This window comes from Meleagris gallopavo, chromosome 14, assembly GCF_905368555.1.
Source record: "Meleagris gallopavo chromosome 14, MGAL_WU_HG_1.1, whole genome shotgun sequence".
Classification (NCBI taxonomy): domain Eukaryota; kingdom Metazoa; phylum Chordata; class Aves; order Galliformes; family Phasianidae; genus Meleagris; species Meleagris gallopavo.
The window spans coordinates 13,892,905-13,905,712 of NC_139417.1; the positions used below are offsets into that span (position 1 = coordinate 13,892,905).

Below are 12,808 nucleotides of genomic sequence, written 5' to 3' on the forward strand. Positions count from 1 at the left end.
CTGAGAACTCTCTGAAAACTTTCTGATTTAAAGAGAAACAAAGTTGGAACTTGCAAGAGCACTCTCACTTTATGATATCAAAGGCCTAAGTATTAAACAAACTATGCATTCTGTTTTCTATTTGGGTTGCACATGGAAGTGTCAGCACATCTCAAGCAAAACCACCTCTAATTAAACTAGGGCTGCAACTGCAAATACATAGACATTTTGCAAGAATCAAGGGAAAACTTCTTCAGAGAGACTCTTGTTTTTCCAAACAATAACATCTTTAGAAAGGCTGAAATGTCTCAGTTTGGGAGCTGAAGAAGACAAGAAAAGAGGCATTAAACTGCCCAAGGCAGCAAGAACACCCAGGCCTGACTTTGCGGAGTCCATGGTCTTCTCTAGAGCTACAGATAAGAATAAATAGCTTGCAAAAAAAAAATTTGACTAAAACTGGGTAGAAATGAAGACCAGAATGACAACCTCGAGTCCACTTAGGCAGACTGCACACTGAAATAAAGGTACTGGGAAAAACCCATTACTTTGCTTTTGTATAAGAGCCAGGACTGAGAAAGTGGAAGGCTGGAGCTCTCATGCTCTATGCAAGCCCCAGGTCTGAGAATGAAACTTAGGGATGTGTGTGCTGTCAGCTTTCCTATGGCTAACCTGAAAGTTTGCAGGCTGATCCTACAAAACGTAAGTTGGGTAAGATATAGAAAATATAGAGGTGGCTGCAGGTGGGGATGTGTTGGGTGGAGAAACTGCTGCACAACTGAACACCTCAGGTTGTGGCACCTGGGTCCCAGGCTTAAAACTGCAAGAAGGGAGAGCTGCTGAGGTTTGCTCACGTAGGGAAAAAAAAAAGGTTTTTCAATGGATTGGGAAGCATCATACATGTGTGTGCTGTGAGCCAGTTTCTCCTGCCAAAAACAGGACATCAAGCAGAGCCCCAAGTACTGCTGATCCAGTCAAAACATGTGGCATGTCTCTTGTCAGGGACAAGCTGTGCAGAGGAATTGCATTTCAGGTCACCACTCAGCTATGCTGACAATGTGCTTATTTAGACCCAAAAGAAAAGCAAGATGTCAGGAAGAACGCGGCACTTTCTCCTCATGCAGCGATGCTGTCTTCTAACAATCGAGCTGGGGAGTTTTGTGCTGTTAGGGAAAGCTGGTGCTGGTGGTAGTGACAGCAAGCAGAGTTGGGAATGAGAATCTTTGCCCCCTGGTGGAGTATTTTGATGCAAGCAACCAAAAAAAAAAAAAAAAAAAAAAAGAAAAGAAAAGGAAAGAACAGGAAAGTTTGTTTTCTTCCACGTTATAGCAGGATAATTGCAGGGGAAATTGCTACACAAAGGGAACTTGTTCACTGAAAATGTATACCCACAGGCAGTCAATACAAAAACACTGTCTATTTGCATTTAAAGAAGAATCAATGGGAACTGAGCACAAAGCAGCAGCACAGGGAGCTGCTGCGGATACAGCCTTGGGTGCAGCATAGGTGGGAGGAAGGACATGAAGTGCCAGTCCCTTGTTGGGCTGCAACTTCAAGTTCTGAAGAGCTGGCACTGAAGATTAAAAAAAATATAAATCATTTGTCTCTTTCACCAACATTACAAATCCCTCAGAAGCTAAGAAACACAGCTGAGCTCATCAGAAGATGCACAGGCTGAAAAATACAGCCCAGGAAAACTCAGTTCAAGGTAGAAAACTATTCCCAGACCTTGCCACAGCTCCGGCACGAACAAAGACACCTCCTCCATGCCGGGATGTACCCAACAGCCTGAAGTCAGCCCTATGGGAATACAGGAATGGGGCCGGCAGCTAAAAATAGTGGTCGGTGGAAAAAGAGACAGCTGCTAGCAGTGAGTCGGGAGTGTGTCGGGACTTTGGGAGAGGATGGGGTAATGAGAGCAGATTTAGCACTGAGCCGGGAGGAGCAGAGGACAGAGAGCTCGTGCCAAACCCATCCCAGCAGGGAGTATTGTGATGGGATTGGATGGGATAGGATGGGAACAAAAGTGTGCAATGCAGCAGCACAGTGGTGCAGTGGTGCACATTGTTGCTGCTAATTGTTGATGCAAACGATCCGGTATGCTGGCAGCAAGAATAGGAGGCTCTGCTTCTTGTGCATCCTGTGCTTCCAAGGCCACAGCATCACCTGGGGCTATAGTAGAATTTACTGGAGGGAGCCTAAAGCAAGGCAGTAGGTGAGGAGAAGTGCACAAGGGGCTGCTCCCTAGGGCTGACCAGCTCCTCCAAGCAGACAGGAGGAGGCAATCTACTACTGCCTGCAGACAGGTGTAGCCCTGCAGCCTCTTTGTTCCCCAGGCAGGATTACACGGGTTCAGCTGCTGCCTGGACTCAGGATTTACTCTGTCTCCGAACAAATGCGGGCAGAACCCAGGGCTCAGCTGGCACCGTGGCAGCAGCCAGACTTGGAACTGAGCACAGCAATTCCTGCTCTGACTGGGGGAAAATGTGCGGGCAGAAGCAGAAACGTGCCAGACGTGGACGTATCCTACACGCTGGCTTCTGTTTTACCAAAGGCTGAATTAATCCCTGCATATGACATAGAAGCGAATGCCCAGGGTCTGACATGCCTGAGCCCTGCGAGGGAGCGCACCCCGCATTCTGCCTCCCCACATTAATGCAAGTTGACAGCAGTATAGGCCTGCCCTCACGTGACTGTAATCAGCGCTGCCCTAAGCCATCAGAATCACATTAATTATTGCAGGGCTTTCTTTGGGGAAGAACAGAGAATTCGTATTGTAAGCAGGAGCCTCCTGCTCAGCCCCTTAGCGAACCTCTTGCTCAAGTTGCAGCACTATGGCCAGCACCCGGCTCCAGGGATGGACTCTGATCCTTATGGGCCCCTTCCAGCTCAGGATATTCTATGATTCTATGAAATGAATGCCCTCCTATTTCTTTGGTGCCAGATGCAGGGTTTGGTGCCCAACAAGGTGTGTGGGTGAAGTTTGGCACCATCTTATGGCACAGCAAAAACCTCTCCTGCACTCTGCTTCTCCAAAGCTACTGGGAGAGGAAAGCCCATTTTTACCCATCATCAGAAAATTCAAAACTTTCAAGCTCAAGTATTTCATTTCCTTTAAAATAAAAGATTTCTTTCTGTTGCATTTAAATAGCATATTAATATCTTCCACAATATCATGCTCGGAGCTTTAATGACACTTCAGATCACAGCTTGCATGCTATTAGCTAACATGTCATCCAGCTAACAGCTTTACGTGGAAATAAGATCAGAAGGGGAAAGAAAGGAATAAGAAAACACCCCTTTTTTTTTTCTTTCTACTTTTTAGTAGGGAAACTCACACCTGCAGCACAATCCTGCTCAGTAGGAAAATGCCTGCAGAGCAAGCGTTCAGGTTCTATTCACACGAAGCTGCACACACGTTCTGCTGGGGCTTTGTCTCTCCCGACAGGCTGCTACATTCTGCCTGTAATCCAGCTGAGGGCATCCAGGAAAACTCGGGGAGTTAATGGGAAAGGTTGGTGCCTACAAACACCCCACAGAAACTGCTATCTGGCAAGAAGGTGGAGCCTCTCGGTTTTCCAAAAGGAAACAATAAGCCTTTTTTTTTGTTTTGTTAAGTTAAACAGGAGAGGCTCATCAACCAGGAAAGGGGATCTGCAAACCTGAGGCTTTATTTGCAAACTGAGTCGCATTCCCCTCCTATCTTCCCATGCAGTATGAGCCATGGAAGGTAATCACGGCTGCAAGAGAACAACAACTTAAAATAATTGAAACCCACAAAGAAAAGCAGCCCAACTCATCCCTCCTCCACCCAGACGGACAGACACACATAGCAGTGAGAAGCGCTTACCGACTTTGGGCTCTTCTTTGGGACCGGCAGTCCTGAAAAATGGCAACAAAGGAAAAACAAACATTAGCATCTAACCGTTACCTTCTCGTACAGACAAAAAAAAAAAAAAAACCCAAAAAACACCCGCCTAGGTGTTTCATCCGAACGCAGCCATCTGCAGAGTTATGTCAGCTTTCGCTCTCGCGTCGGAGTTACCAGTCTGTTCATATCGAATCAAAGCCCGAGGAGAGGGGGAGCGAGCGCGGCGGCGGGGGCGCGGGGGGAGAGCTCGCTCCGCATTAGCGATGCTGACTTGTGCCGCAGCTGCCGGGAGGCTGGAGAGGAACCCACAGCCCCAGCACAGTCCCAGGCGCTCCCCCGGCTGCCGGCAGCCTGCGCTCCCAATTAAGCTGAGGATGTTTCCTTTTGACGCGATCCGTTTGTCAATTGCACCGGGCCAATCACAGCATCGCGGGGGGAACAGGTTGATTTTTTAAAAAGTATTTTGCTAGAAATAGATTTTTTTTCCTTTTTTTTTTTTCTTCAGTAAGGGAAATGTGCATTGAGCCGGGAGGCGAGGCGAAACAAAAGCATGCAGAGGAGTGAGCTTTTATCCCTAAAAGCGTGAACGCTGTGGAGAAAACACGCTTCCTTCCTGCCCATCCCGAGTATAAATGTTTGAAGGCACAGGTTTTATCTGCCAGCTGTGATTTCAGAGCTTGAAAGCAGCACTGCGAGTCCTAACCTCAGGAGGATGCTGGGGGGGTGCTCACACAGGTCGCATCCATGCAAAGGGAGAAGGTTTTTTCAAGGACAGTTTTGCATTTCGGAGCAGCCTGTGACAAGTGTGAGCCAAGGGAGAACTCAAGTGGGATTTCTACCAACTACTTCTGCATGGCTCCGTTCCCAGCAAAGCAGACACTTGTCGGGGCAGTTTGCCTACAGCACAGGACAAGTGCCCCCTGAGTGGGCTGCAAATCCTCCCCCTCTCCTGCACTGCTGGAAAGGAGGGGAAACCCTGCTTTGCTCTGCACGGCACTCCAGAAAACAACCATAAACCAAAACACAGATTACTCTCCACACTAAGTGCTCAGCAATTCAGACGTTTGAAATCTGCTTTTGTCTTTAGGATGTGATTTATGTGGCGTTTATGCTGCATTATGTTTACCACTTCATGCATTTTGTCTGTGCTAAGAACCATGCCCTCATCTAACTTCTGCGTGGAGAATAAAATAAGTGATGCAAGCGAATTACAAATGTGTCTTGAAAGAAGCTCATTTTAAGGTAATTAGGGAAATGCTAGTTCTGAACTGGGAAGTTCCACAATTAAAAATGAAAAACAGGGCTCACTTCCGACCTGCTCACAGACAGCAATGAAAACTGAGTATCCCAACTGAAACATTTGCCATTTTTGAGGAATATCTGCACTCTGTACATCACTCTGTTGCATTTCCAGGCAGAAGCAAATACCCCTCCAGGCAGTGATTGATTGAGGGGCAGCAAAACATCAAAACTGTCCGAACTAAACAACTAAGGTTGAAGCTTAATTTCTGCTGACAGTGATTGTGCTTGCGTAACGGGCTTTAAAAAGTAAAGCCCTAATTTTTAACAGGCATCATTTATCATAGACATAAGAACAGAGATAGAAATTCTCCCTCCCCCTCCTTCCACATGCATGCACACACGTTTACTCTCCCCTTCCAAGAGATGCTCTTTCCTATTAAATCAATAGGTAGAACAGATCTCCATGCATGCGTGCACCCTTGGCTGACCAACATGAGCCTGAAGAAGTACTACAGCAATTTAAATGCTCATTGCAAAAAATAAAGCTGAGATGCAGCTGGACTGTCGGTTCAAACAGTACCAAAATTTACTGCGTTACAGCACAACCGCTAGATGTTAAAATTTACTAAGTATGAACTACTGAGCAAACCTTTCTGTCAGAGTTTGTCATTAATTTCAGCTGTCCCAATGCCAAAGAGATGGGAAGCGGTTGAAAAATGACAGAAAATACACACAAGGCCATTGTGCACTGGGTACTTCGGAGGCCGATGAATCTCACAGTGTCACTGCAAAACAAGCAGTAATTGATTTTTTACCAAAATATGTGACTGTAAAGCATGTTCACAAACGATGCCAGTTTTTCATGGGACAAGCTTTCCATGTCAGGGGAATAACCTGCTTGTGCATTTTCCTGTGTTTTAGTTATTTATTCACCGAATTAGGAATTGATTCCAAACCCCCAGCTCTTGACACAGCAGGCCAAATGAGCCAATGATAGACATAACGTGCAGTTTTCATGCTTAGATGACGGAAGAGATGCAGTATTTAACAGCGAGGAACACAAAGCTTGCACAGGTACTAATTCCTGGGTGTGCCACTAGCAAGAAAACACCAAGCTTTTCCAAAAAGTTTATGGCAGAAATAAGTGCCAACAGCTCTGAATTCAGGATGGTGTCAAATATGAATTACATTTCTCATTCTACTACATTAACCATGTCCCATCATGGTTAATGCATCAGGCACTGCTCACGCCATGCAATGCCTGGCTTGCCCATCCTCCCCGTTCTCTCGTGAAAGCTTTCAGGAGATAAATGGGCCACATGCAAACGCCCACTTTGCTTCTCTTTCGCATTTCCTAGTTTTCCGGTGGTCACAGTGATAACATTCCCATCCCTTGTGCCTCAGAGAAGCCACAAGGCTTTGCTGCCGCTCCTCAAATCAGATAACGGAGCAGTAAGAGTTGATATCAACACTGTTTGTAAGGCAGTTCTGGGATTTAAGCCATAAAGACATCTATCACTTGAAATGCAGCTCCTAATCTTGGGGGTTTTTGGAGGTGCAGTTGATAGAAGATGGAAGGTAGAGCCATGGAAGAGGCTCTTGCCATCATAGAGTTAACTGTGTTTTAAAACAAACTGGCACATCTGGTAAACAATGTCAATATGACCTAAACCCCCATGAATAGGCTCATTGTAGCTACTTGCAAAATGTGAGTGGAATTAAATTAATTAGAAAACACAAATTACTCTCCTCTAAATAACAATGTAATAAAGCAACTGCTTAATGAAAAATACCAGTGATCAGTGAGCAATCCGCAAGCACAAAAAAACCTCACAGGCTCGTCAGTAAGGGAAGAAAGGCTTCATACAAGGTTAGTCAAAAATGAGTCAGAGGCAAGGATCTAAATTAAACTAATTATCACAGAGATTATTACATTTATCTTAACAAAAACCTCTCTCTTTTTTCCCCAGCACTCCCTAAAGCTCTATGTACAGCTGGCTGCATCCATCTGCTCAACTATGTTTTGTAATACAGGGAAAAAATGCAAATCCTTATGCAAGTTCTGCATCATGACTTCAGCACTCTTAATGCCTTTGCCCATTAGGAGCAGTTCTTCTCCTGCAGTAAAACTTTTGATGCGGGGAAGCTGTAGGTACCCCAGCCCGACCTGTGAGGGGATCATGTTAAAACCTAAGGTCAAAACTGGAAATCGCCCCACATATTGCTGCCTGTTACACGTGGCAGGCCTCAATTTTTACAGGAATATTTTCTCAAACCCTTTGACTTCATGCAACCAAAATAACACAGGAAGATCTCAATACAGGGGAAATTCTGTTCCACTGAACGTATACAGAATACGGTGTGTAACTACAAATCTGCACCAGAACCTGGGCTGGATTTGGGTGACAGTTCTCAGAAGGCCACGGGCACTCAAATATTTCCCAGGTGGACACCAGACACATCCCACAGCCACACACTATAGGGACTGTGGATCAAAATGATCAAAGGCTGAGTCTGAAGAAAGTCCTCCCCTCTGAATAGCTCGGTCACTCAAAGGTCAGATGGTGAGAATAGCTCTCCCTCCAACACAAATATATATATATATATATACATATAAATATATTACAGCAAGGTTTCAGCTGAAATTGAAACAGTTCAACGCCAGTTTGCACAATCCACCACAGGACAAAAGTGCCTGAAATTGCTAAGAGCCCATCCAGAAGGAAGACAAACTTACTGCTTACAATGCCAATTGCTACTGCTAAACATTTTTTTTGCTTTGGGGTGCTTTCATACGCAGAGGAAATCAGTAACTGTGATGAGATCTTCACTTCCAATGATCACTTAACATTTCCACTCAGGGCACTCTGTGCTCCATCTGCGTGCAACAACAAAAGAGCCATTGGTGAGCCTAGGTGTAAAGGTCACCTGTTTGGTTTTGCAATTATGTGTGAAGCCCAGAATGCACAACAGCTGAAAATTAGGGGGAGAAGAATCAAAACACAAGGAACTGAACATTTCAGACCATGTCATGAAGGTTAACAATTACAGAGAAAGTGTTTCTGCCTGGGAAAGAAAACCAACACAAGTTTTCTAAATGGTGCTGCTTACACTGCACTGAATAAAAGCCAAAGGCATAATCAAGGAAAGGAGACACTCTGAAAGATGAGGGGTGAAGTACCGGAGCCAGAGAATACACAGCCACACAACTGGCACTGCACATCGATTGCATTTTCCTACAAGAAAAACAAGGAACTCTAAATAATTAATCTAATGGCCATTAGTGCTGCGGGGGGGCAATGGAGGGAGAGCTGGTGGTGACAAAGCAATCCCCTTGGTTCTGTATAACCCAATGCCAAGGAATTTTTAATAAAGGACAAATATTATCTGACAAAAAATAGATGGAAGTCGATCTTTTCCAGACTGAAGAGCACACCAGAGTAACTGGCAGCAGGAGACACAAGTCTGCACACAGTCACAAGGAGCACCACCAAAAAAAGAACCACCAAAAAGAGAAGACCTTCCTTGTCCCTGCCCATCACCCTCATCTGCAGGAGTGCCACTGCACAAGCTAAACTTAGCTCTGCAATGCAACTTCAACTGAGAGAATAACGCACATGCCATGAATCAAGATTGGTAGCTACCAAATAATGTGGAAATTGCCACGTTTCTCATGCTAATGCTATATGCTAATGCTAATAGAGTGGTGCTTTCATGAGACCATCTCAAGCTTTCTTAACCCACCGGCACTAGCAAAAAACATAATGAGGCATAGTACATTATCATCAACACGAGTTTCGGTTCTCGGTGCTTTAAAGATACTTAATTGTGTCAACCCCAATTACTCATTCTCAGCCAGGATGCCAAACAATTCCTCGCAATCCCAAGTTCAGTCATATTTCAGCATCTCAAACCAGAAGTGATCCTAGAAGTGATAAAGAAGATATTGGCCAATAAAATGCTATTTAATTACTACAAATATATAAATTTAACTATGTTGTAAGAAACATATGGCAAATCCAAGGCAGTAAGATAATAAAGCAATTGAGAACTAGTGTGACCCTCATCCACGTAGCTAATGGTTGGAACCACATCAACCGTTGTTATGACTTCATTTATGAAGTTCATTAAAAGAAGAGCTTTTCCTAAAGCTCAAGCTGTTGGAGCCATTTGTTTAAATGAGAATTTTGGTTATTATTTAAACAAATACATACACATCAGATTTCTTAAACCTCAGGAAAGCTGAGAAGGTGAATATCAGAATTGGAAAGCAATTACAACACCTTACATCCTTTGCATATATATGTGTGTATGCATGTGAACACCTGTATTAGGTATATTTTTAATGCATTTTCATGTACATAAACATAAATACGTGGCTACGCATGAAGACACCTACCCTTTCTCACCAGCACCCAAACCCATGAGTTGCATGCTTTACTTCTGGAGCACACCATGATTCTTTGCTCAAAGAATTTATTATTTCTCTGAGGTTAAGTGAAACAAAACAGGGGTTCCATTTCTGGCTTGGAGAGGCTTGGTCCCAAACTCCATCTCCTCAGCTGGCTGTCCCATGGCATGGCCATGCAGGTCCCCAGGGGAGATGGCACCTGATGGGTTATCTCAGGGGTCCTTCCATGTATAGCATGGAGCAGGCCACTAGAGGAAAAAACATATTTTGCTGCTGTCCCATCTGTATTTATCCTGCTCATTGACAGTGTTTGTCTTCAGACTTATCACAGTGTCGTTACAAGATGTAAATCCACATGGTCAAACCTACTTGGTTTATGGTTGGTTCTATTATTCCATGTTTAGAGATTGGCCTGCACAAAGGGGATGCACACAAAAGGCTCTCCTGGCATTAGTTTGCTGTTGATATTAACAAGTAGCATCCCATAACAATATGCTAATATTTACAGAATGCTTAGCCAGATTCAGCCCTGGGGCGTGCAAATCACACACTGAGACAGAAGATCTTTATGAGAGGACAATGGATCTGCACGTGTTTTCAAAAAACATAATTTTATCAATTTAGAGTACAGTTTTCTAGGAAAATCAATCAGTAGCTCACTGTAATTCCAAGTATATAACTGTGCATCTCAGGAACTAACCTCTGAGGATCAGGATGGAGTCAAAACTTCCACCTGCCACATCCCTATCAACATGACCTTCCTGGTCATGGGACAACCATCCCCAGCTGCATCATCCAAAGTTCAGCCTTCTTGACCCAACCCACCTGCTGGCTCCCCATGTACAGCTCGAGGTACACTGCAGCTTTGTTGGCACAAAAGGCACTGTTTTAACAGTCTTAGCTATCAGCACCATCACAAAGAGGAGAACACCAGACAAAGGAAAAAGAAACACTGAATGAAGAAACAGCAAATCCTGATGGAGAGTGCAAAATAAATAAATAAATGAATTTAGAATAGAATTAGAGACATGAGGACGTACATTTAAAAACAATCTGTCTCAGAACAAAACCATCTACTAGTGCATTACAAAACCATCCTTCTTCTTCACTTTTGCCCACCTGCTATTGCTTCTAATGTGTTTAATTACAGTGATAAGTGGATTCCTTAGTTCTGTTATGATTGGTTATTATAGTGCCAAATCAGGGCAGCAGCCACTGCACCCATCTGCAGTGTGGCTGATAAAAACCCACTCCTTTTAGGCACATACACACCAAAATGCCACACTGGAGGGTGTATGGGTAGAAGGAAAACTGAGTGGAATAAACCCCTCCGAGCTGCACAGCTACAAGTCTGCTCCATTTGCTGTGCAAATCTCAACAAAGATGTGGGAGGCACATCTCGAGTTAAATCTGCGTTATCTAGTGCCTGGTATTAGGTTCTGCTGTGCCACCTTGTGTTATATCACATCACGTTTGATTCAAAACAACACCATGTGGGTTTGGGTTGCTCCACTTCTACCACTTCTGCGTTTAATAACAAAAACAAATCAAACATAAGAGAGAAAAAAATAACAAAAACACACATACCACACACACAAGGAAAGCATAAAAAACCAAAGCAACTTTCAAAATCTCAAGCTAGGGAGTACAAAAGAGTATAGGAAGAATTTCAGTGCTCTCATTTTTCATTTGCTAAGCAATCTCCAGTTTCGTCCGCATCTCAGAACATCCTGCTTTTGGAAAGATAAGGTGGCTCATGCAATAAAACATCCTGATGGGAAGATAGTTGGGCATGTCTTTCTTCCAGTGTTCAGCAATTGCTTTGGTTTTCTTACTGACTGTGAAGCAGATTCCCTGCCACAGAAAGGCAGCCAAGTGTCTTAACGCGCACAGCGCTGCTATGGCGCTGTCAGCACGCGGCGTTACGTGGAAGTGAAATTATGGTGTGATTCCAAATATGTTAATTGCTCATCTCCTTCATAATCAAAGTGCAGGTTTCCTCCTGACCTCAAGGCACACTTTGGGGAATATCTGCGAAGTTTGGGAAATTCTCTCAGCCCTTAAAATTCATGCAAAGTGTGTAACGAAATGCCAAGCAATGAATCAGCAACTGTTCCATCCTGTTCCCCCCTTCCTAGAGACTGGAGCTCGATGACACATACATCTGCAGGACATGAGCTGGGGCCACACTGCCACGAAAATGCAGGGCAGCTGATGTAAAACAAATGTTGACCCGAAAAGCAGATTTCACAGGCATCTCTCCATTTGCTTACTCATTTCTAGAAGAGAATCAGTGCAAACAGAGTTAATGAGCGGCAGCCGAGGCAAAAACATTTGTGCCTCAAAGTGCAGACCACTGTCAGCACTTTGCATGCACCACATCACTGAGAGACGAAAATTGTGCCTGCAATTAAAATGTTCACATGCCAACAATGCCAATTTTCCTTTATTATCAGAACTGCGATGTTATAAAGCTGTTGAGCTTTGGAGTCAGGTGCTCCTATGAAAATCTGCGCTGTTTGATGCTTCTTAACCTTTAGGGTTGAGAAAAGGCAATTGAATATGAACACCAGAGGCTTGAAATAAATAGACAGAATAGAATGGTAGAATCAGCGGAGTTGGAAGGGACCCTTAAATGTTATCTGGTCCAACGCCCCTGCAATGCACAGGGACACCCACAGCTCTATTGGGTTCTCAGAGCCCATCCAGCCTGACCTTGATGTCTGCAGGGATGGGGCACCACCGCCTCCCTGGGCAGCCCATCCCAGTGCCTCACCCACCCTTATATCCACTTTTTCCTTATATCCAATTTAAATCTGTCCTGATTTTGAGGCTGTAAATGAAGTGCTTGTTCTTTTGGAGGTTGACACCTGAATTTGTTTCTTCCTTTTTCAACGGGATGCCTTGCACTGAGAAATTTCAGCACGGCCTGGTAAGACTAATTAATTTGTTCCTGCAAATGCAGTATTTATATGAATATTAGTAATGCACATCAAACTATTAGGTGCCTCAGCAAGCTGCTAACAATTACCCTCAGTGCCTTACAGGCGTTTGTAGGCATCCAAAGCCTTGGTGAAACCCTACTGCCTCCTGCAGTCTAATGGGAGCCTTGCCTTGTCATCAGCAGCACCCAAATTCCATCCTTCGTGTTTCTGGTAAACACGGTTATCCCAAGCTTCGCAAATTCAGATCATCAAAAACAAACAGCTAATGTCATGAAGATTAACACCTGTAAAGCACTTTGAAAGAGAAAAACACTGCATAATCCCCAAATATTACATTATTTATAAGACGACCTGATTTTAAAT

At 44.2% G+C, this 12,808-nt stretch overlaps 1 protein-coding gene across 26 annotated transcripts in view; it reads right to left on the reverse strand.

Annotated features, from left to right (window-relative positions):
- The window catches only part of MAGI1 (membrane associated guanylate kinase, WW and PDZ domain containing 1), a 291,554-nt gene that overhangs the window by 33,136 nt on the left and 245,610 nt on the right, over positions 1–12,808 (reverse strand). For all 26 annotated transcript variants that reach the window (XM_085236164.1, XM_085236185.1, XM_019620191.3 and 23 more), the window contains one exon: positions 3,827–3,858. In XM_085236164.1, coding sequence (XP_085092290.1) covers positions 3,827–3,858 — 32 coding nt within the window. The remainder of the gene's footprint in view (positions 1–3,826; positions 3,859–12,808) is intronic.